The 23,983-nt window shown below is 43.8% G+C and overlaps 1 protein-coding gene across 1 annotated transcript in view; it reads right to left on the bottom strand.

The window, feature by feature from the left end:
* LOC139211915 (protein phosphatase 1 regulatory subunit 37) overlaps positions 1–20,065 on the bottom strand; it is a 58,559-nt gene extending 38,494 nt beyond the window's left edge. Inside the window, exons 1-6 of the mRNA XM_070842337.1 lie at positions 19,906–20,065; positions 18,735–18,835; positions 5,528–5,573; positions 2,654–2,754; positions 2,335–2,454; positions 273–420 (exon numbers count right to left, since the gene is read on the bottom strand). Coding sequence (XP_070698438.1) covers positions 273–420; positions 2,335–2,454; positions 2,654–2,754; positions 5,528–5,573; positions 18,735–18,835; positions 19,906–20,065 — 676 coding nt within the window. The remainder of the gene's footprint in view (positions 1–272; positions 421–2,334; positions 2,455–2,653; positions 2,755–5,527; positions 5,574–18,734; positions 18,836–19,905) is intronic.
* Positions 20,066–23,983: the final 3,918 nt, after the last annotated feature.

Genomic DNA, 23,983 nt, shown 5'->3' with positions numbered 1-23,983 from the left:
GTTGCAGGTCAAAATCTGGTCCTGCTGGCCACAGGACACAAACACACACACACACGCACACACACACACACCCACGCACACAAACACACATTTACAAATATGTAGACACACCTGAACACTTGCACGCGAAAAATGATTCAACAAACAAAAACGTGATCTCAGTGTATCATGAGTGAATATTTAGAGGCTCAGGGGCGTTTCAGTGAAGACGCATAGCTTGTGTGTGTGTGTGTGTGTGTGTGTGTGTGTGTGTGTGTGTGTGTGCGTCATACCCAGTGTGTATAGTGGCATGCCGCTGAGCTGGGCATTGTGAAGGTGCAGCACTGTGAGCCGGCTGGTCAGCAGAGCTTTAGATAGAGACTGGGCAGGGTAGTCAACCACAGGCACATTACACACATCCAGTCTGGTCAGACGCACACTCTGAAACACACACACACACACACACACACACACACACACACTGAGTACAATAAATACTGACAAATACACAAAGAAAGACACATCACAATGTTGAATCTGCCTCTGAAAGAACAAAAGGAGAGGATGTACGGTGAAAGAAAAGCTCCTCTCTCACTCAGGCCTGCAGGAGGAGGAGGAGGAAGAGGAGGAGGAGGAGGAGGAAGAGGAGGAGCTGACTCTGATGCTGGACCACCTGTCTGTCCACTGTGACATCACACACTGAGAGGAAACAAGGCAGGAAGCAGAACAGGCCTGTTCAGTGATGGGACGGTCAGCTCGATGCTATAGATGGTGTGGAGGATTGGGTGGGGCACACATGGGTCGTCATGGGGTTGGGGTTGGGATAGTCCTGCTGGTAGACGGAGGGGGGGCTTTATAGGTAGGTAGAATGGAAGTCACTGAGGAGAGATTTGACCAATCTACCTACTGTGTAAAGTCACTAAAAGTCAAAGAAATAATTAAATTGAGAGTTGAGTTCAGCTTTGTAAATTGTAAATTCACAATTAAACCGCCTCATCTTTTACAAAAGCCACTAGTGTTTAACCCTTTGAGGGTCTTCAGCACTTTCTAGTGTGTTATGATTTTTATTTTTTAGCATATTTTATCAGTTTTTCATGCATATTGCTTATAATTTTGCAAGATGGTGAATTTTTCAGAGTTCTCAATTTTTTTCATGTATTTTTTGTGTATTTTAGACCATAAAATGATGCGCATCATGACAAAAACATGGCAATTTAAGGGTTAATTTTTTAAAAAACTAATTAAAATTTGATATGTATGATTAGGGCTGATGCTGGTCTAAAAAACTATTTTAAAAAGATTAAAAAAAAAGAAAGATTTTTAACATTTTTATGGCTTGTTTTTATGCATACACATTTATGTGTGTAAGGATCTTTAACGTGATTATTTCTGAGGACCTTCAAGGGGTTAAGAGGAGGTGTGGCTGTTGTCTGGGTCACGCTGTTTTTGGATGTTTTTGATGTAAGATTGTGTCCACCTGAGGAATGTTATTCTCTCTGTTGGCTCTGTGTTTGGTCTCCACCTCCTCCTAAGAGAAATATCTGCCTCTTTAGCTGCGCCGTGTTCGCCGGCTCCTTCCTAACTCCGTCGCGTACAGTAGCTTTTTACACTGTAAAAAGGCGAGGCTGAGCAGGAGGTTGACACCGTCCACGTGTAGTCGTCTGATTCCCTGTTTAGAATAACAAGTGGAGATCAGTGCAGCTTTAACTGAGACGTTACGCAAGTGATTTAAACATAACCGTAAAATAACATACTTTCATTGGCAGTGAATAAGTCCCAGACGCTCAGTATATGCTCAGCAGAATGTTTACTAGAAAAATATTTACTTCCACAGAACATTTGCATAAGAACGTCATTTATTCTACGCAGGGGTGCCCGAAACAACTCAAATCCTAAAGTAATGTCACTTTTGCCAATTTGACACATCTTTTTTTTCTTTTCTTTAAAGCATCAGATCACAACTACCCACACGACGGAACAAAGCTGGGGAGGGCTGCCGCAGACCATCCCAAAGTCGTACTGTAGGTCCTCACGTCACAGAAGTAGCTGGTAGTAACATTTGGACTCAGAGAAAATTGTTTCTCACCTTACAGCTAATCACTTACGCCCACTAATGCTGTGTGTGGTGCGACAGTGAAGCAGCCAGGCGTGTCTTTTTATGTGTTTATGCTCGTGTCGCTCGCTGTGTGTGGGGGGCGGCGGGGGGGGGGGGGGGGGGGGGGGGGGTTCTCACCCTGTTTGCTCTGCCCCGGCCCTCAATCCATGTAATGTGCAACAAACTCACTTTCTAGGATGAACATTATCCCCCTGAGAAAGCCCACAAGAAAAGATTACTATTCCACCGCGTCAGCCAACCTGCTTTATCAAATGAGCGAGGGCCTTCCAACACGATGTTCCCATACCGCCGTTGTCAGAAATGTCAAGATGGGTTGTAGATTCATAGTACAAAATCATATCCAGCAAGGACGATGCTCCCTGGAAGAGAAAAAAAAGAAATAGTGAAGGAGAAAAAAAATGAAGAAAGCAAGGCCCCAAATTTGACAGGAATGTTATGAAGTTCTTTTGGAAGGAAAAAAATAGCCTCTAATCTGATACAGGGAAAGGCCTGAATATGAAACGGTATTGGAATTGGACGACGAAGATGAGGAAAATAAGTTTTGCTCATAAAACTCACATTTTCTTCCAGTTGGGCTGCCTGCAGATTGATGAAATCAAAGTGCAGCGATTTCAGGACGACTTCCAGAGCTTCACAGGAGCGGTGGTCTAATCGCTCACCTTGATAGAGGCAGGCAATCAAACAGAAGATAATTGGGAGGCTGTTTGCTAACAGGCAAAATTGCGCGGCTCTAAATGTGCTTTATCCTTTTTTCTGAAATGAACATTTCAGCAAAAATCACGACAAAACAACTTCCTTTATAGGCAAAGTTTATGTGCGAGCGTGTTTTCTTTTAATAACGTTCGGAGACAGAAGGAAGGAGAGAGAAATAATGATGATGCAGTTTTCCATGATTAGACTTCCAAGATGTGAATGCTTCAGTGTCCATTGATTACTTGCTGCCTGCAGAACACTGGAATCAATAAAATACCGTCCTTGTGTGCAACAACTGAACTTCCAAAACCTTGAAATGTACTCTGATTACTTTACCTCCAAAAGCCCATGAGGTACCTGAGTACATTTCCTTCAGCAGAGATCATCCACTGTTTCCTTTTTTCATTTCTGTCCCTGCATCATATGTAAGATACAGATGTAACATACAGCAACGCCCAAGCACCTCTCAGTCTTTTTGTACACTTGTCATATTTCATCATTGCTCCATTTGGAACTTTCTAATTGGTTTTATTAACCTGTCGCACATTTTTCTGTACCTTGCACCCCCCTTTATTTTATTTTTTCCATGGCGTCTATTCTATCGTGCGTGTATATCTTGTTTTTCCGTCGGCACTGTAGATGTAAAGGGGTGGAAGAGCGCGTCACATTACGTTCAGTTTGGTAAGGAGACTTTCTGTTTGCTGGTTCAACCCTGGAAACCAAATCATCGACGACGCACTAGCGGAACATAAATTCTAAAGGTGGGTGAGTTCCACCCACAAAGTTCTGACAGTGGGATCGTCGATCGTTTGGGAGTATTGTCGTTCCAGAGTCAGTTCCAGTGGATCAGACTGAGACTGGCGCTGTGGGACGACCGTGGGTTTGATTCTTAGAGCGCAAATCACAGAATCTGAATCATCTGTGACCAAAGTCTCAGTCGTCCCGTTGCCCTGTATTACCACGCACAAGCTCATCCAGGAATTATCCACTACCTGGGCAGCTGGAACCTGCACTGAAGGACTTGTGCAAAACTTGAATTTAACCAAATGGATTTGTTTTTCCTCTCACTGACCAGACGCTAATGTTCGAGCACTGTCATGATTCATAAAAACAGTTTTCAAAATAAATGACAAGAATGTTGTTTTCTATGTTGCACACACTAAAGCCTGGCACCTACTAAAGCCTGGGTTTAGTGCTGCATTACACCCCCAGTATTTACACTGTGTCCTGTCTTTTTTGACCATGTATCCCGACACAACGTGTCCTTCAGGATGGAGAAAGCTCTGTTACCACGGTCACCATCAGACACGCTGCTGTCAGCGTCCCTCTGTCCTTCTTTTTATTTTAGTAACCTGACTGCTGATCCTGTTGTTTTTGTGATGACTGATGATGATGATGATGATGATGATGATGATGATGGTGATGATGGGGTCACAGTTACTGTAATTTTGTAATCTGATTACTCTGTCACTGCCTCATATCTCTCTTAAAAATCTTCCATCTCCGTGTGTGCTTACAGTTAGGATTTGGTATCCTGATTACTGGGCTGTGATCAGAAGCCACGCTCAATCAAACTGTGACTTTTAAGACTGGGTCTCTCTCTCTCTCTCTCTCTCTCTCTCTCTCTCTCTCTCTCCCTGGGTTAATTCTTATCTCCCCAGTCAAGAAGGGGAAATGATAATTACTATCATAATTGTTTCCACAATGATTTTTTTTCTCCCTGTGTTTTAACAATAATCACTTAACTGAGCGATGGCAGAGGGCGTGTGGGGTGGAAGGGAGAGCCATCTGAAATCCCATTTTTCTAATCCGCCCTGCGTCGGGAAGATAATAAGGCAGCAACACCCGCAGTCAGATGTCATCAGCGCGTGACGACAGTGACGCCCATCACGGCATCGCACACAACTTTCCACTGCTGCTGTGGAGCAGCAGATGTGTCTGCGTCTAGACTCGTGATCGCTGATAGAGGAGCGTCCGTTCAGCGCTCACCTGTGCAACTCAGGGTTTGAACTCGGTTCAGGTTCAGTTTAAACGTGAGGGCAACAATTGCATTTAGCTGCTCTGTCAAGAGTAAAAGTTGTAGGTGCTTTGGCGGCTTACTGACGTCGGTCACGTTCTCACCAGTGTTATATTCTGTGCTGTTTCATATCTTTCACCAATTTTTAGAGCATTCTTGAAAAAATGTGAAAGCGAAGAAGTGTCCCACCCCACGGAGCCCAGTGATGGTGAGCCAGCCCAGCACTTATCTCCACTCAGGGTTTTCGTGGCAGCTTTCCAGTGGAAGTTGTGTTTTTGATAAACACATGAAAATAAGTAATTAACTGCGGCAAACAAAGGATATGCACTCATTTTGTTTAACAAGATAATTTCACTAAATCAACACACTTGGCTTGGTACCAGTCAACAATCTGAGACACTGTGTGTGTGTGTGTGTGTGTGTGTGTGTGTGTGTGTGAAGGAGATTGAGATACAGGATCAAAAATATCACACAGAGAATTTGTTAATAACTCATGTTAGCTTTATCATAAAGGAGTTTTTTTTTTTTGTTTCTTTTTTTACTCTTTGTGCAAAAATTGTAAACTGATCTCAGATATATATGTTTTAGTCACTTATTACATATTTTCTAAAATTACACTTTGACTGAAAATGTAAATCATCACAGAATGATTCAGTGGTTTGGTTAATGTCACAAAGTCTTCAATCATATTTAATAATGATGGAGTGAGGCGTTCAGCTTACCTTTGAGATCCAGACATTTCACACTGCCACCTACACACACACCCTGCTGAGAGAGAGACAGGGAGAGGGGTAGAAGCAGGAGGTGTGAGGAAAAGGCGTGAACACACACACACACACACACACACACACACACACACATTTGGCAACAGCGGTGCACCATCCACCCTCCCCAGTCTCTTTCCGCACGGCCTCTCCATCCATGCCACACTCTACCGGTTTGATCAGGGAGGCTTATTGGACGCCAGAGCATGAATTATGAATTTCACACAGTTTACCGCCGCCGTTGATGGTGACATGGCGTCCTAATTAACCAGTGTATAATAATTAGAAACAGCTGGTCATCAGTTGATGTGTTCATTTGCCAGAGCCAGTGTTCCACATACATCTAATTTGACTGCATCAATCACCGGAGGTGGCAGATTTGTGCGGATGGTGGAAAACACAGATTGTTTTTTGGTTTTTTTTTTTACCGTCAAGCAAAAACTGGAAAGGGATTTTTTTTTTTTTTTTTTTTTTTTTTTTTTTTCTAAAGCTTCCTTTTATAGCTGATGGTGAGATGAGATTCATTATGCCTTTTTATCATAGAGGTGTGTTCCACCTCGGACATGACAGAGGTTCCTCTCCTCTCTCCACAGCCACCCAAAAAGTTATTCATGTCAATTTTGAAAGGCAGAAATGTATCCGAAATGCACCTTTATCATACAGCCGCTGCCCTGAAACAATCTCACCAGCCTGGATTCAGACGCTCTTTGGAAGATCTGCGCTGTGAGAATGCAGCTCTGGGAGATGTTTGGATGGTTCGCATGAGCATTTCAAATGGGAGGGACAGTCCACAACCACCAGGGGGCCCCAAAAGTGAGCAAATTAAAAAATATGAAGAGTGTGGACATTTTTCACAGGGAGGACTAAACAGATTGTTCAAGTTTTTATTGGGTTCATTCCTTTCATTGGAGTGCTTTTAATTGTAGCAGATTGTTGTTCTACACATTCAGATATTACAAACCGCAGTTGTTTAGGAGGAGGAAATATATATTGTGTTAATGACGTCGTCACTCAGCTTCTCAGTGCCAGCGATTTGTTCTGAAACAGCAAGAACCTGAACTCTGCCGGAGCCACTTTGGTTTCTCAGTTTGGCTTTTTTTTTTTGTCCCTGCTTTTCTGGTCTTTTTTTTTTTGTTTTTTTTTGCGGGTCTGAAGTGGGTGGGGCCCTGCCGACAAAAGGTGTTGTCAAAGATTTCTTGTGCACCAGTCAGGAACGTTTCATTCTTCCGTCGTCTAATCCGGTCGAAGCGCAGCCACACAAGATGAAGCAGATTAATAATAAAACGTGACCTTTGATTGTTGCTCATTTAGACATTTAGACACATCTATTGAAAGTTAATAAAGAAAAAACTTGTGTGTTCATCGGCTTTAATACAGTTTGCGCTGGTTTTGTTGTACGTGCGCCGCATTTCAAGTTTACTTCATTTTATTCGACAGGGATGGTGCAGTTTAACATGGCTCCAACACAGAGCAGGAGGCTGATGTGAGTTTAATTTTCAACTGGTTGGGCTTTTACATGTACAGTGCAGTTAAAAAAAAAAAAAAAAGGAGGGTGGGGGCTGCTTTCCTTCAGTCTCGCTTCATCATATCTAATTAAACAGTATTTATTTTTTCATCAGCAGAAAGGAAAAGGAACGCGAGGTGCCCAGTAGTTGTGCTCTGGGCCCCAGAAGGTCTCGTCTCACCCCCTTTTCCCTTGCACGGACTCATCTCGGCTGGCTCACCGAATTGCCGCTTCTTCCTTTGTGAGCATGTGCCTTGTTTCCTCTCTGGTTGCTAAATATGATTCATTGTTCAAAGGGACACGGGGAGTACAAAAGGACTTGGAAGGCTTTCCCTTCGCTCGGCTCTCGCGCCGCAGAGAGGAGAGTGAGGCAGGAGACAAAAAGACGGCGGCCATAATGTGCTCCTGTTGAAAGAATTAGACAGATCAATGGGACATAAATTGCACTGTTTATGTATACAAGAGGCTGGTGTGTAATTGGTAGAGGTGGTTGAATTTCCTCCCATAATCATCTTAACTGAGACACACACACACACACACATGTGCTCATGCATGTTTCTGCATGCACACACACACACACACACACTTGTGCACTGAGGGACAGTGTGTGTGTGTGTGTGTGTGTGTGTGTGTGCTGGGACGGAGTGGAGGTGTATTTTCACCTCTCTTGAGTTCGATTAAATATTCTTTATACTCATTTGATCCAAAAAAAATTACAATAACGTGTTGTTACACATTTATCATGTGTTTTCATCTGATCATTCCTCTGCAGCAATCCTTTTTTTTTTTTCCCCTCCTTTTCTTTCTTTCTTATATTTCATTCTTTTCTGGAACATTGGTGTCACTCAGATGTGCAGTTTATACACATTCTATATCCACACGCACACACTGACACGCGCACATTTATAGATATAATACAATAATAACGCGATTATACAGTTTAAGGTATAAATGAATGTGATTCATTATAATACAATTAAAGAAGTTTTTAAAACACACTGTAGAAATCAGCGCATCCTTTTTCTCTGCACTCTGCGTAAGAAAGACAATATTATATTTGCGGCTCCATTCTCTCATATTCTCTCCTTCCAACCGAAACTTACACCGATGACAAATATTCTAAAATGTTCATCAGCGTGGCAAGACCAGGACCGCCCCCCCCTCGGGTTCCCCTAACCTCTGCAGGACCACTACAGGTGAGACCTACAGCCAAACTGAGGACGTCGTCATCACCTCCTCCATCACTGACTGCGCACTAAATCAGTTTAGGAATTTTTTCAAAGGTTCCTGCAGCCACCAGTGATGCTCCCTCAGAGAGCCACACACTTTTAACTCTCTTGATTTTAAAGCAGTTAAACAGTCGGCGTGACACCCACTTCAGCTCCTTGTTTGATTTGTCATAAACATGTCGTCAGTTATTACAACATCCACATATTACAATTGTAGAGACGGGATCTCCAAACGTTTCCTCGGGAACGGCGCGCAGCAGAGGGCTGTTTTGCTGAAGGCTTTAAGGGTTTGGCTGCAGCATCAGCATCTCTCTCTCTGAGGGATGCTGTTTGTTTTTTGTTTTTTTTTTTTGCTTTGGTTTTTTGAGAAGCCCAGGTAGGCCGAGTGATTCGGAGCTGCCTTCAGAGCGCGAGGACGAGAAAAGTTTGAACATTTCCAGCTGGGGTAAAGGCACGTGTCGGCTGGTTGGTGTCCAGCTCGCCCCATTTATCTCTTTCATTAACTTTGCACGCGTTTCTGCTGCCTGTGAATTTCTGTTTGGCCCGTCACAACAGCAGCAACAACAAAAAAAGTGTCAGTGTGTGCTGGCGTCCGGCTGGCGACTGCTTGTGAAACCAGTTTGTTTGTGGCACCGAGCCAATGAGCGACGCTTAGTAAGAATGAGTGGCTGGCTACCCGTATCACACACACACACACACACACACACACACACACACACACACACACACACACACACAGAAGCACACACACAGCACTTCCTCCTCCTCACAAGAAATACAGTGGTGGCTGTTTTTCATCTTAATGAATTTCTGAACTCGTTCGTTCCCTCTCGGCTCGCCGCTGCTTCGTGGTGAAAGACGGAAACCGAAGGCGCTGGCTGCCAAATCAATTGATGTGTCAGGAGGGAGAGAGGACAAAATGGAGTGATAAAAAGAAAAGCGTCTCACACACAGGCAGGAGGAGACAGATAGAAGGGGGGGATCTGCTTTCCAAACTTGACTTCCACAGAAGTCATCTCTGGTGCATTCACTATTCTTCACTCAGCCGTCCACAGCTGCTCTGCCTCTCTGGGTGGCTTTGTATTAAAAACTGTTGGAGTGCACCATTTTTCTCCTCGGCCCATTTAATTAACTGACAAAAATAGAAATAAATATATTTTCTGTATGTATTTTTAACGTGCACTTTCTCAGGGGTTAAAAATCACCCCCACATTTTCCTTTTAGCATCTTTTCTGCAATAACGGATAAATAATTTAAAATAACACGACCTTTTATCTCACACCCTTTGAAGGCAGCAAATTAAAAATGTAAATTGGGAGCTAATTAATATGCAAATGTATTCATTCGCTGTTAACAATTAGCAATTAAAGCTGCAGCATCTAGAAAGAGCACAGACAAAATTAGCAACTTCATTTATCATTTAAAAAAGAGAGATCTAAAACGTACATAAAATTCTAATTGACGTTCACAGTATTTCCCACTGTCACTGCCTTTGTTCATCGGCTCGCTTTGAAATATGTGATAGCGTGCGTTTAGCGGCTTAATTAATGCCACTTTGAGTAAAATACGCTGTCCCCTCAAAAGGTTGATGTCAAAAATAAAGTACACATTCAGGGCTGAGAGGTGAATGCTTGGTTGGAAGGGTGTGTGTGTGTGTGTGTGTGTGTGTGTTTGTCTTATTTGTGTGTTGTACATTTAACTGAAGCTGAATTTTTGGATTTTTATTCTGCACATTTCTCACTGTGAGATTTTTTTATCAGTGTTCATATCGGGGGTTGGGGGGGGGGGGGGGCAGAGAACACAGGTTTTCAACACAGGTTTGAACTAAATACAGATTGAGAATTATTTAGGACAGAATTTCCTTTTAAGACATCATTAAAATAAGGACTTCGCGGTCAGCGGGCTCATTGTGGCTAAATGAATCTCTGACTTATCTACGTTGCCTCCCTTAGAAAAAGGGCATCAACATGAGGACATTTTTTGGGGGGGGGGTCCCACCACACGTTATCGAGAGAGGGCAGCCCACGTGATGGAGGCACACGGATGAATACAGGTAGCCCTCTGCAACGTCTATTTATTTTCGACATTTAGTATTAATAGAAGTTCATATGATCCTGAAATGTTTGTAGAATTCTTTTTCTTTTTTTCTTGAGGTGGGGTAGGGGACCCGGGGATGGACTGTGTGTACCGGTGGAGGATGCTGCAGCAAAATCTCTGCTTGTCGGACCAGAGATATGGCTCATGTGTCCTGTGGTCCTGAGCGTATGGATAAATGTGTGCATATGTAAAGTTCATGTTAAGTAAAGTCCGGCCACTGTGATCAGTGTACATGTTTCACTCTCACCCTGTGGAACTGCAGTGTTTAGTTCAAACAGTGTGACGGGAGGAGCCTGTGCTGAGGGATCATCAGCAGACAGAGTGCTCACACAGCTACGAAATAATGAGTCAATGTTAAACAGAGATTATAGCAATGAACAAAAAGGTGTAGGCTGAAGATGTCGCTTATTATGCTTCTAATTAACAATCCATAAATTACAATGTTAAACCAGCAAACAATCCAAGCAGGAGATAAAAGTTCGTTATACATTACAGACACATGCAGACGTGTGTGTGTGTGTGTGTGTGTGTGTGTGTGTGTGTGCAGGGCAGCGGCTGCAGCTCAGAACATGTCGTCACGCTTTTCTGGGAGTTTTGGTAGGAAATGACCTTGTCCAAATGAAACGTGTACGTGTAATAACCACTTGTGAATATGCACACATAGGCCAGCGTTACCAGTTTGGGGGCGGCACTGGGAGGATTTGGTCAGTCCCTTCAGGACAGGAAAAGCAGTCAGCAGACCTTTTTTTATCAGTAGACGACGACCAACCTCTGTGCTCTGAGCTCAAGCCTCAAGGACACAGACTGCTTTTGTGAGCCGTTCTTTGAAGACGTGGACCTTAACGCGAGCCTCAGTAGAGTCATTGTTCTGGGATCGATACCTTTTAACAAACAAGTTAAAGGAGTTCCTCGCGGACATTCGATGCACTTTACTTGCTCTGTGGGTATAAAGATGTCATCACGTGACCTACGTTGAATGGTCTGTATTTGTATGTCTCCTTTCTAGTCATTCTCGAAGCAGTTTTACATCACATCCCCAGTCACACATCAATCATTCAGGAAGAATCTAGGTTGGAGGACAAGTTGGGGTTCGGTGTCTAGCCTGGAAGTAAGTGAGAAAAGCTTGTATGTTTTTTGTAATGTGGGCGAACTGATCCTTTAAACCTCAGCAGATCCTGTACTGCCTGAAGTAAAGAGGGCCACATGAGCCTGACAGATGTAAACTGATGTAAATGTGCTGACTTGTATGATGATCAAAATGTGGTCACCCGCCCCCCCCCGCCATGTGAGCCCTGAGTCAGTCCAGGCCTGTAATATTATCCTACTCAGAGAAGCACTCATATTACTTGTGCGGCCACCCGACCATGCAAATTCAATTCAGCCTAATAGTGCACCACCACTAGTGCATCACACATTCACTTTAACTGCAGCTGCTCCAGATTCAATTAGAGGCAGAGAATGTGAAACTGAGTGTTTTACACACAGACGCGGTTTTATCCTGTTTCACTTCTGCATGCTGTTTCCCAAACAGCATTAAAGCCAAATCATGTAAAACTACGTCGGTGGGGCTGTGGACCGAGTGTGTCTTAAATAAAGCCTGGTGTGGCTGACTGTGTGTGTGTGTGTGTGTGTGTAAGGAGAGGAGCGACATATGTCCGGCCCCCCTGCTGCGTCCTGATAAGAGCAGACTCCTCCCTCTCCTCCTCTCTGTGCTTTTATTTTGCATGCAAAGCCAGCAAACAAGCACCAAGGAAAAAGTGAGGCACTCACTTAGTGACATTTACCTATTCCACAGAAGGGGGGGTCGGGGCGGAGGTAATAACAATCAGCATGCATTATTTTTTTAAGAAAAATAATGTTCTCTTTAGAATTAGGCAGGCACGGAGTACTATAGCTTTCTGTATGTGTGTGTGTGTGTGTGTGTGTGTGTGTGTGTGTGTGTGTGTGTGTGTGTGGAAGGGCCCATAACAGTTGTGCCGGCAGACTTCCACAGTGCAACATTAACGCTAATCAAAAGTGCTGAGAAAGCAGCGGTGGTCTGGAAAAACAGATTTTCTCTTGTCTTTCCATTTCTGGAGGGACCACCCCTTCCCCCCCAACACACACACACACACACACACACACACACACACACACACAGGGATAAATTCTGAAAGTTAAGTTGTGGTAACTGATTTCTCTTCAGTCCACTCAACTGAATAATCTGCAAGGGAAACAACCACTAAGCTGTTCATTAGAGGATTTTCCAACATGCAACTAATTCTGAACTTATTCTCAAAACATCATGGAAGGACGATGCTTCACTTAAAACCTAGAAACGGCCATTTTTTTTCTCAGTAGACCGAACTAAACCAATCAATAAATCACTCTCAGCACATGTGGGCAGAAGGAGCTATGGAGGAAATTCATCCTTTTAACGCCACACAAACTGACGCACGTGATCTGTGGAAGGATCATTTATTGTCATGAGTTAGTGAGAGGGAAGACTAGGCCGACACCACCCACTTTGATAAAAGTCTGATTCTCAGAAAAAAGTGTTGTGATTTCTCTTACAAATATCCAGTGTTATGTCTATAGGATTTCATCCAAATTAAGAGTTGAAGTGATGTGACATCAATAATAAATAGATCTTCACTTTGGAACTCATCAAAGAAATATCACATGACTAATGGTTAGACATTCTATCATACTTTGCTTAATTTTAATTTAATTTATTCCTGCCACTGTGTTGGAGTTCTCCCCGGTGAACTCCATGTGACTATGGGTTGCTGGGGGGGACGGCTCTGACTGTTGTGTGTGCTTATGCACCAAACAGCAGCTCAGAGTATCCGGCCTTCTTGGAGTCTCTGGATGGTATCCTGGAAGATTCCATAGTTCTACTGGGAGACTTCAACGCCCTTGTGGGTAATGATGGAGAAACCTGGAGGGGGGTGATCTGAACCAGAGTGATGCTTTGTTATTGGACTTGGATTGACAATAACGAACACATGTTTGAGCACAGGGTGGTTCATAAGTGTATATGATACCAGACCATCTTGTGGTCGTGATGATGTGGTTGTGTCATCGGATCTGCGGCCGTATGTCTTGTAGATTCGGGTGAAGAGAGGAGCAGAGCTGTCAGCTGACGTGGTAAACCCAAATGTGTAGTGAGGGCTTGCTGGGAGCGTCTGGTGGAGGCCCCTGTCCTGGAGGTCTTCACTCCCACCTCCGAAAGAATTTCTCGTAGGATTTCCCGGAGGAGGTTGAATAGAATCTTTATTGTCATTGTACAAGTACAACGAAATTGAGAGAGTAACCCCTTAAGTGTAGAGCTGCCTCTAAAAACACCCATGCACCACATTCAGAACCTCCTGTTTGTGATTTTCATGGACGGGATCTCAAGGCGCTGCTGAGGTGAGGAGAGCATCGGATCTTGAGACCTCAGAATTGCATCTCTGCTTTTTGCAGACGCTTGTGTGCGTCTGTTGGCTTCCTCAGACCTTCAGCATGCACTGGGGCAGTTTTCAGATGTGAAGCGGTCGGGATGAGGGTCAGCACCTCTAAGTCTGAGGCCATGGTTCTCTGCCGGAAAATGGTGGATTGTCCCCTCTGGATTGGGAACTAGTTGCTGCCCCAAGTGGGGGAGTTTAAGTATGGTCTAGGGTCTAGGGTCTTGTTCACGAGTGAGGGGAAAATGGGGCGCGAGATGGACAGACGGATTGGTGCTGATTCAGCAGCATATGGGCCTTGTGGTGAGGAGAGAGGGAAGAACGAGATCACAGATACAAGTGGCCGAAATTAGTTTCCTCCGTAGGGTGTCTGGGCTCAGCCTTAGGTGAGGAGGTTGGACATTTGAGAGGGGCTCGGAGTAGAGCCGCTGCTCCTTCACATCGAAAGGAGCTGGTAGAGGTGGTTCAGCCATCTGGTCAGGATGCCTCCCGGGCACCTCCCTTTGGCCTGTCCCACCGGGAGGAGACCCCAGGGAAGACCCAGAACTCGCTGGAGGGATTACATGTCTCATCTGGCCTGGGAACGCCTTGGGATCCCCAAGGAGGAGCTGGAGTGCCTGCTTGAACTGTTGCCACTGCGACCCGACCCCGGATAAGCGGAAGATAATGGATGGATGGATGGATGTTAAACAAACTTAAGTTTTAAGAGACTGCCTCATTAAAAATGCCTGTACTGTTGGATCATATGTGAAACAGAACTGATCTGGGTGTTGTTCAGTTACGTTACCATTAGTATTAGAAACAGGCAGCTTTGGTGCTCTCTAAACTTTATTTCTTATGAGTCAGCTGCAACTGAAGAAGTCAAGTCTACGTGTTATTAGTGTATATGGGATGATTTAAAGCTTTACTGTTCAGTACACTTCCCTTCATTGCTGCTGAGGATGACGAGCTGTTAAGGAAGGGAATCCTCTTGTGGCAGGCAGCACAGTGGTGTGGTGGTTGGCACTGTTGCCTCACAGACCCTTCCACTGGCCCGGCAGGTTTGTGGTTTGAGCCTTGAACCTTTCTGCATGGGTTTTCTCCGGGTACTCTAGCTTCCAAAAACATGGAGGTTAACTGGTGATTCTAATTTGCTCGTAGATGTGAGTGTGAGTGAGTTGGCCCTAAGATTGACTGGAGATCAGCCCCAGGGTTAATCCTTTCTTTAAACAAGTGGTCTCATTGAGATTGGGATCTCTTTTTCAAGAGAGACCTGTGTACAATGAAAAACAATATACAGTTTAAACAGAGAGGATGCACAATATACATTTTCAAACTCAGGAGCAGAAGTTTCACCGCTGCAGGAGTGTTTTTGGTCTCTACTACGACAAGTCTTTACGAGCAGATGGGAACGTGTATGTGGATCCCACTGTAAATAAACAACTACTGTTACAGCATCACTCCAGTCATTGATGCAAAGTAGCAGGAAGTAGATTAGCGTGCCTGCCAGGCACATGTACTGTATGTCTGCATTGATCCAGCATATGGTCCTGTGTATATGTGCATATACATATGTAGATATCTGTGAATATGTGCTGTCTATAACTGGATATATACATTACAGTACAGGGTCTGCATATGCTAACTAACTTGTCTGCACAGAGCCCTGTGAATGTTGGATTGTGGGAAGGGTAGGTGTAATGAACTCGGGTTTTATATTCTCCAACTTTTCAGTCATCGCTATAATCTCTGACAACGACTCATTATTTTGTAGCTGGGTAAGCACTTGGATACATTTCTGTTTTCAGTGTTTATACATTTGAAATTACATACCAAAATAATGATTGTTCAGTCAATCAGAGAATGCCCCTCTCCCCTGAGATGGGGGGCATGAGAAAAGCTTCAGTTAGCTCCTTATGTGTTTTGGAGTTATTTCTCATTCTGAATATAAATCAGTGCAGATAAGCTCCTTCCTCTTGCCAAAACAGCCGTGTGGAGACGGGGCTTGATCATCCAAACCACCTTTCTAATGACAGAGTGAGCCACACAGAAACATAAAGCGGATATACGCACTTCTCAGTTTGCACAGTCAAATCAAGAGTTTAAGCGTGGCGGCCTTAGACCCCACTGGCTCCAACATATTATTGTTTACCACTCCTATGAAGATGTCACCAACAGCAATACTGTTTTATCCACTTACAACATTTCAAAGGAGTGCAAAGGGGCCCAAGGGTGCAATAAAAGAAGCTTTAAATAGTCTTCAACGCTGGTCCTCGGGGGAATCGCCCCTCGCCTGAAAAGACCTAATTTAATAAATTTGCTCTTTAGGCGTTCATCTATTCGTTTTGCATCGTCTTATTATGGATTCATTCATATGCAGCCCTTTTGGTCTAAACATTGCCCCTCTTAGCTAATGCTTAACCATACATATTTTACTCTTTCAGGAGGACCACCTACATTCGTTTCCAATGCAACTGGGTTCATTAGCACCTCGGAGATAATACGGCGGCTGTATGCTTAATGTAAGCACTGCTAAGTCTCTAATTTTCCACAAATAATTCCCCTTGATCTCAAGCAAAAATTTATGCGAGGGGTGGGGATGGGGGGGGGGTTTAACATGGCTGGTCTAAGTAAGTATGTACATAAAATGAATTAAAAATGGCAAACTGTGTGTTTCAAGTGTGGCTACAAGAGAATAAGTGAGTTTATTTTATTGGGGAGAGAGAGAATGCGAGTGTGTGCCACTTCGGAGGAGATTTTTCATGCACTAGAGGAGTGCGACGGGAGTACGACGGTGTGTGCAGAGTTACAGACCAACGTGGGATTTCTGATATCTGCATGATCCAGAATCAAACATTCTGAGAGCAAGACATCTGCAAATACTGATACATTTTGGTAATATTTCAAGACAGTAAAAACAATCACAAGGCTTTTTTTTCTAAAGGTATATTCTGACAGAACACAAGGCAAATATTATAGACAGCAAAAGCCAATGGAAAGACATGAGTGGGAATAATTAGATGCAAATTCAGGTGATGGGGTAGTGATGAGAAGACTGTCTCTTTTATGTAACCCAGGTCTCTTTTGCTCTGTTCACAGCCACCGGCTGACAAGCTCTCTTAACTTATTCAGCGTGACAAATGACCAATTCTGTGTATCATACAAACTCAAACCATCAAAGACAACAGTAGACTGATGGAACATACGATGGCCGTACCTTTTGGTACCTCAAGTGGGCTCGGAAATGAAAAGAATTCAAAATTAAGGATTCAAGAATCCTCATGACATGCATTTGTCCAGCCTCCAGAATACACGCAGTGTACTTTAGTGAGTGGAAACCGAAATCTTTAATCTTGAACATAATGACGTGATGTCGCGCCCTCGTTCAGAACACAAACTAACATTTTCAGCGTATGACTGCAAGTATTTTCTATCGAAACAAGCACTTTGATGTCACACAGTAAATGCGTGTGTCGAAATGAATGAAAAAAGAAACAAGTATGAATTACAGAAAGAGAGAAAACAGATCAGGTAAATCGCTGCTTTGATAAATATTGGTAACTTGATAATCGCCTCTCCCTCAAAATGAACTCGCGTGACACAAAGCATCGAGCGTTAAACTCCATTGTGCCTGTGTGTTGCTTTCAGCTGTGAATTCATTTGCATTCACACTAAGTTGAGCCCTGCAGCTAACCGGCTCTTAGCCTTTCGTTAGGGGGGAGATGCTGTGAGCACTCTGCAGCAATAAGTCTGATTGAGGCTGATGGGACCAAATGAGTCAAATGATTCGAGGGATTGTAGTGTGTGTGTGTGTGTATACACGCTCACTGTGTATATACCTACAGTATGTGCTGGTGCTCGGCATCATCATCTATGCGTGTCTGAAGGCTTGCGCTGTTACATGAAGGTGTCTTTGTTTAATAAAGCCTTGAGTTTGCAGTTGGATGTGCTCTGAGAGTGTATGGGGCTTGAGTTGCACCAGGTTATATTGTTGATATTGATCCTGTCTGTAATATCACTGCATGGTACAGTTATTTCATGAGCAGAGTTGCTGATGTTGCATAGACTAACGGGGGTTACACTTACGTCTTTTGAAGCAATATTTCACCTCACAGGTTTCATCATGTTGAGTTTGGACCTCGGGCATGTGGATCGGCTGCCACTGTTTGAACTGAAACTAATTCTTAACTCTTTTGAAGTAGTAATAGTTATGGCTTCGGGTTCATCAAACGTCATACTGATGGGAACTAAATTAAAACAGGGCGTGAACACATTAACATATGATAACTTAAAGGAAAGCTATGGCTTAGACAAATGCGGTTTACAGACCCACTTCATGTTCAACCTGACGTACCGATTATTCTTTACGTGTTAACATAGACTGTATGAATAAAGGCTTCACACAGAGGTCCGACTGGACGGTCAATGAACTGTAGTTGTAGAGCACCTTTCCAGTCTATTTGACCACTCAAAGCACTTTAACACATTCACACACTGATGACAGGAGCTACCATACAAGGTACCAACCTGATCGGGGGGGACACATTCACACAACAAAGCTTTACGTTAGCAAATTGGGGTTCAGTATCACACACACACTTACATTTCCTGGTGACAAACTCTAACCATACCCATTATTTGCCTCACCCTAACCTTAATACAGATCTTTGGGAAAGTCTTGTGATCTCTGCCAGCTCTTAACATCCGCGTGATTTAGTTCAAACGTTTACTCGACTTCCTCGGGGATGTACAGTTAAGCACAGCGTTGGCATGCACAGTGCAGTTAGCGCGCACTGTGATCGCCACCGATAGACGACAGCACCACCCACAGAAAATCCAACTTCAACAGTAAATCCAACAAAGAGACTCGCCTCGTGCTGCTTGACTGACACGTACAGAGACTAACGGCGATCTGTGAGGCAGCGTACCTGGAGCTGTTGCAGGATGTGTGCTCTGGGTTGGACCTGGTGTCTGCTGCAGCTCTGCTGGTAGGCCACCATTACCTCTGTCAAGGTGAGGCAGCTGTCAGCTGAAACAGAGGAACACAGTCATTCCCTGCTTTAATGTGTCTGCATCCCAGTGAGCCACCGCAACCACTCAAAAGTGCTTCAAGGGCTCAGAACTAACTTTCTGTCACTTTTGTTTTCGGGGGGGGGGGGGGGGGGGGGCAGCTGGAGATGCACGGACGCGACCGGAAGCATGTCTTTATTTGTCTTTGTTTAATCGTCCTTAAAATGTATTAAACTAACAACATTTCAGCCTTTGAAGGAATCACAAGGTTCAAAATGTGTTTCTGTCGTCAAATCATCTGTCGTCTCTTCTCGCATCTAGAATTTCCCATAAGGCTGTGGTTAAAGAGGAGATGCCTGATTGGTTGATTTATTGTTCAGACAGCCTTTCATGTCCCACTCACTTCTCACTGCAGCACACACACACACACACACACACACACACACACACACACACACACTCTAAGTGCAGTACAGTTCACCTATGGTATTAACTGAAAACCACTGTCACTAACAAAAGAGTATAAAATAAAACTGTCACTGAAGACGGAGTGACATCAGAAGATTGAAGATGACACTAGAAGCACATCCGAATGCACAAACTGTCTGAAGAACATTTTTAATGCCTACGTGTATGTTTACGTGTGTGTGAACTTGTTTCTTCTTCTTCTTTCTGTCGTCTGTCTCCAATGCGAGTGTTTCAGTGCCGCTGTGTCCTTTTGTCAGTGCAGGGTTTGTTTCAGTGTTTTCAATGCTAAAATTTAAAGCCACCGTCCAGCTGTACGATTGGACCCCTGCTACGGAGGCAGTTCTGACAGCGAAAGCAAGACGATCCTTTTTGAACCAATCAAATAATTTATTCAGTCAAATTGTTGATTTATTTAGGGCGGAGCCAGGTTATAAGCCGGATAGTGTACAACGAGTGGCCGTCCAGTAATGATCAGCTCGCTGTGCATTATCCTTTATATATAAAAACACAAACATTATCAATTAGGGGGCAACTTTAAATACAGAGGACCAAAGATCTTGACATCATCAGCACATTAAATCAGATTCGTACTGAACTTAACGTGGTTAAACAGCTGCTTACCCTCTCTGTCAGTCTTCCTGTGCTCAGCAAAGCCAGATACGATCTGTTCGTCAGGGGGGAAAGACACATGCTTTTCTCCTTTATTTCTCTTCCTCTGGTTCTTGTTGGGCTTTTCTGCTCCGTCGTCGCACTGCTCACCTTTGTCACTACAGCGGGTCATCGCTGCGACTCCACCATGGATCTTTCACTTGGAACCGGAAAGCAAAGGGTCAGTTCACTTCATGTCTACCGCCTCCGGGAGCCTCGGCAACCGCAATGATCCTAGTTGAAAGAGGGAGCAGAAACACCAAAGTGTGCAGGAGCCGACACACCATCAGTTGTAGCCTCCTCTACGGTGCAGCTCTCTCCTCTCTGTGATCCCTTGGAAAGATGACACTAAAGAAACAATATCTTATTCATGAGCTGTGCACCTGGTTGCAAGTGAAACCCAACACGTGTGTCAAATGACACATTAAAAATAGGTAAGGCGCTGCACATTTAAAGACCTTTTCAAATTCAGCATTTACAGCAACATTCAGGGCCCAGCGTGGCACGAGTGCTACGTAGCAGAAACAGAAGTTTGAGGTGTGACATCTTGTTTTGTGAGTGTGTGAGATCTGTAATCCCCTCACTTACACTGACATGATAACTTCCAGGTTAAAGTCTGTTCCAGGCAGGTTGCCATGGTGAGTATCACTGGTCTGTGCCGTTACGTGTTTAGATTTACACAGTTTCACAAACTGGGCTTTTACCTTAAAGAGACAGCAGCTAAAATGGGCCGTTTCTGAGAAAGTGTGGAAGGTCTGCAGCGGGCACGTCCAGTGTGAGAAAAGGAATGTTTTTTGAACACTAAAATAAGTAAAGCTATTCTAGATGCAAATGAGCTGAACATTGGACCGTCAATAAAGTCATTCATATATTTATTTTCAACTCCAGGTTGCTCTGAATTACTCACAGTGTTATTGTGTGATTTCAGTCAGTGGAGGTTAGTATCCAAAGCGTTCTCATCCCCGTTTGTCAAATACCGTACCCCCCATTAAAGGTCACACAAGGGTGCCCTTCTGCAACCATTTCCAGCGTCCCTTGCAAATGGTTCTCATCCCCAGGCTGTCAAATTACTGACCCCCCCCCCAGAGTGTGTGTATGAAATGCTCCGTCCCCTGACTGCCCCAAGCGTGCTGGACCATATTCATCATGGTAGCAATATCAATCAATCAATCAATCTTTATTTATATAGCGCCAATTCACAACAGCGTTATCTCAAGACTCTTTCCATAAAGAGCAGGTCTAGACCAAACTCTTTAATTAGAGAGAGACCCAAAGATTCAGGAATTCAACATTAAGGATTCAAGAATCCCCACATGAGCAGCATCAGATATTATATTAGGAAACAGTGACAGGAAGAACTCCCCTTTAACGGGAAGAAACCTCGAACAGACCCAGGTTCAATGTGGGCGGCTTCTGTAGGGGTCTGTGCTGGGTGGAGGTTGGACAGAGAGAGAGAGAGAGAGACAACACAAACGTACTAACAGTGACTATAGCACTAACAATAGGAGTGTGACTAAAAGATTAGCAGTATGATATTATTGAAAAACATGACAAGTGGCCGACGATCCGCAGCAGTGATTCATGAAGCAGAGAACCACATCAGCAGGACCAGGACCAGGATCCACAGGAACCTGAGAGATGAGAAAGCACAGAAAGGCTCCGGGGAAGATAGCAAGTTAGAGGCAGACATTTGGCTGACATGAGACATAATGATGGAGAGGAAGACAACAATGAACAGGTGGTTAACATGCTGAAATGGTCACAGCTTTGTTTGTGGTACGTGGTTAGGTTTAGGAGAAGATGATGGTTTGGGTTAAATGAATGACGTTAGTCACATAAAGAAAGTCTCCTGGGGGGTAGTCTGGTGTTTGACAGATATACACCTGCCTCCAATACGAGCCTGCTTCAGATAAAGGCCTGGTACTCTCTGCAGTTGAGGTAAATAAAAGCCCTGGCCATCATTTGAGGAAATACACAACCCATTCTCAGGGAAGTTCGTGAAATAGTCACAAAATGTTAACCTATACATTTATGTTCATGGACACTAATTTCACACTAATGTATTTCTACAGGATTATCTTTCCGTGTCTGCATCACGTCTTTTTCCCTGTCAGTCGGACGTCTGTAGGACCTGGGAGCACAGAAGCTGTGCTGTTATTTCTCATTTTTAAACTATAACCGCTACATTACTCAACATTTAGCCACCAGAGTTTATCCTTGTTTTCCCCTCTTTATTTTATCAGTCCACATCAGTCTGCAGCGGTCTGGAGGGTCCACTGCCGGTCAAAAACATGCATTCGGTCAATAATACGACCGGTCTATGCAGTGATCATCCATTTTGATTAATTTCTCCTTCCATCCTGAATAATCATGTTTTGGGGTTTTTGGTTTTTGACAGTAAAAGCGGTTCAACTGTCAACTGGGTGGGGGGGGACAACAGCCTGAGACAGCCACTGGTGCTGTCCCTCAGCACCTGTCCCGAGACGCCATCGGGGCCCACAGCTTTCCTCACAGCCCTACCCGTGCGCCTCACCTTGTGCTCCTCCACCGTGAGGATGCTGTGGGCTGGTGGGTGTGATGTGGCTGCCTCCAGTGACTCCACCTCAAAGCGGGTGAAGAAGCGGCATTGTTATCTCGGGGTTCCAACCTGGATGCACTCGTCCACAGTGACGGTGCAGTATTTGATGTATCCAAGCACAGCTCTAGGTCCTGATGTTCAAGCTGTTTGTTGACTTAAAGCAGTACTGCAGCTGTTGAGAGGCACCTTCAGGCCTGGTTTCAACAGCTCTGGATGTGGTAAGACCACTTTACCTGTTTTTTTTTTTTCTAAACTGCCCATAGCTGTCAGCAGGAGTGATTGTGTCAGCCCTGTGACTGACTGGCGACCAGTACCCCATGACCCTTAACAGAGACGACAAATTGTTGAAAATGCGATTGGCTGTCAGTCAACATTTGAACTCTATGCTCCCCTTCCTTTAAACTGACAATCCAACCAGTTGGTTGAAAAGTTATTTGAAAAAAATAGAAAATACAAGATGTAACCTGATGCCTGATGAATGTAATAAAATATAAAATAGTGCTGAGGTCACCGCATCCTGAGTGTTCCCAAATGTATTCCCCTTTTTTTTTATCAGCTGTTGACACACTAATAAAAGGACCTGAGGCAATAATCACATTTTGAGAAACTCTTCAAGCATGAAGAACAAGTAAACAGTAAAGATGTAAGCAATGCTAAATCTACCAAAAAAAAAAAAACACTAGTGGACTCTGAAATACTCACATGGACCCGGGCCCCAATGTTAGACACATTTGCATGTTCATAAGGCATTAACAAAATACAAACTCATTCAGGTAACTTGCTATCCTGTACTGAAAGGTTTTACTGTGACCACAGATGGGTCTCACTGTGACTGCACGTTTGTATTCAGTTCATATGAACTTTTCCCTGTAATGATGCTGGTCTTGACTTGGTCCCTCTGTGGCCATGAGACAGTAGGATTTACAGGCCTAAATCTTCCTAGAAGACAAATGTTGAAGCTCGGATTCCATCACACACAGAGGGAGTGTGACTTACTCCACTACAGCTTTATATAGCAAATAGTTGTTGAATGAATTGTATGATTAACTGCTAACTTATTTGTAATACTGTTTGCACCACTAAAGCACATCACACGCTGTATTATTGAATGATAACCTAATGTTGAGGCCACATCCTGTAAAGCAGCCCTGAGTTAAAATCTAGTTTAAAGGCCTTTATTATCTCAGTGTTGTCATAATTTTCTGCATTTTACAAAATACACTGGTGCTTAATTATGCTGCCACAAACTATTTTTTTTTAGCATGTTCATGCTTTATTAGAGTAAGTAAAGGGGGTATGACCTGCAGCAAGGGGCCACGGGTCGGATTTGAACCCAGGCTGTTGCAGTTAGGACATAGCTTAAATGACTGTACCAGGAGAGCTACCTAGACTTAGACTTTTCTTTATTGATCCCCCATAGGAAGAAATTCAACATGTTACAGCAGCAACAAGTAATAGAAAAAAAGAAAGAAT

Source organism: Pempheris klunzingeri, chromosome 13, assembly GCF_042242105.1.
Source record: "Pempheris klunzingeri isolate RE-2024b chromosome 13, fPemKlu1.hap1, whole genome shotgun sequence".
NCBI classification, from domain to species: Eukaryota; Metazoa; Chordata; class Actinopteri; order Acropomatiformes; family Pempheridae; genus Pempheris; species Pempheris klunzingeri.
This window is presented reverse-complemented; position numbering and strand designations above follow the sequence as displayed.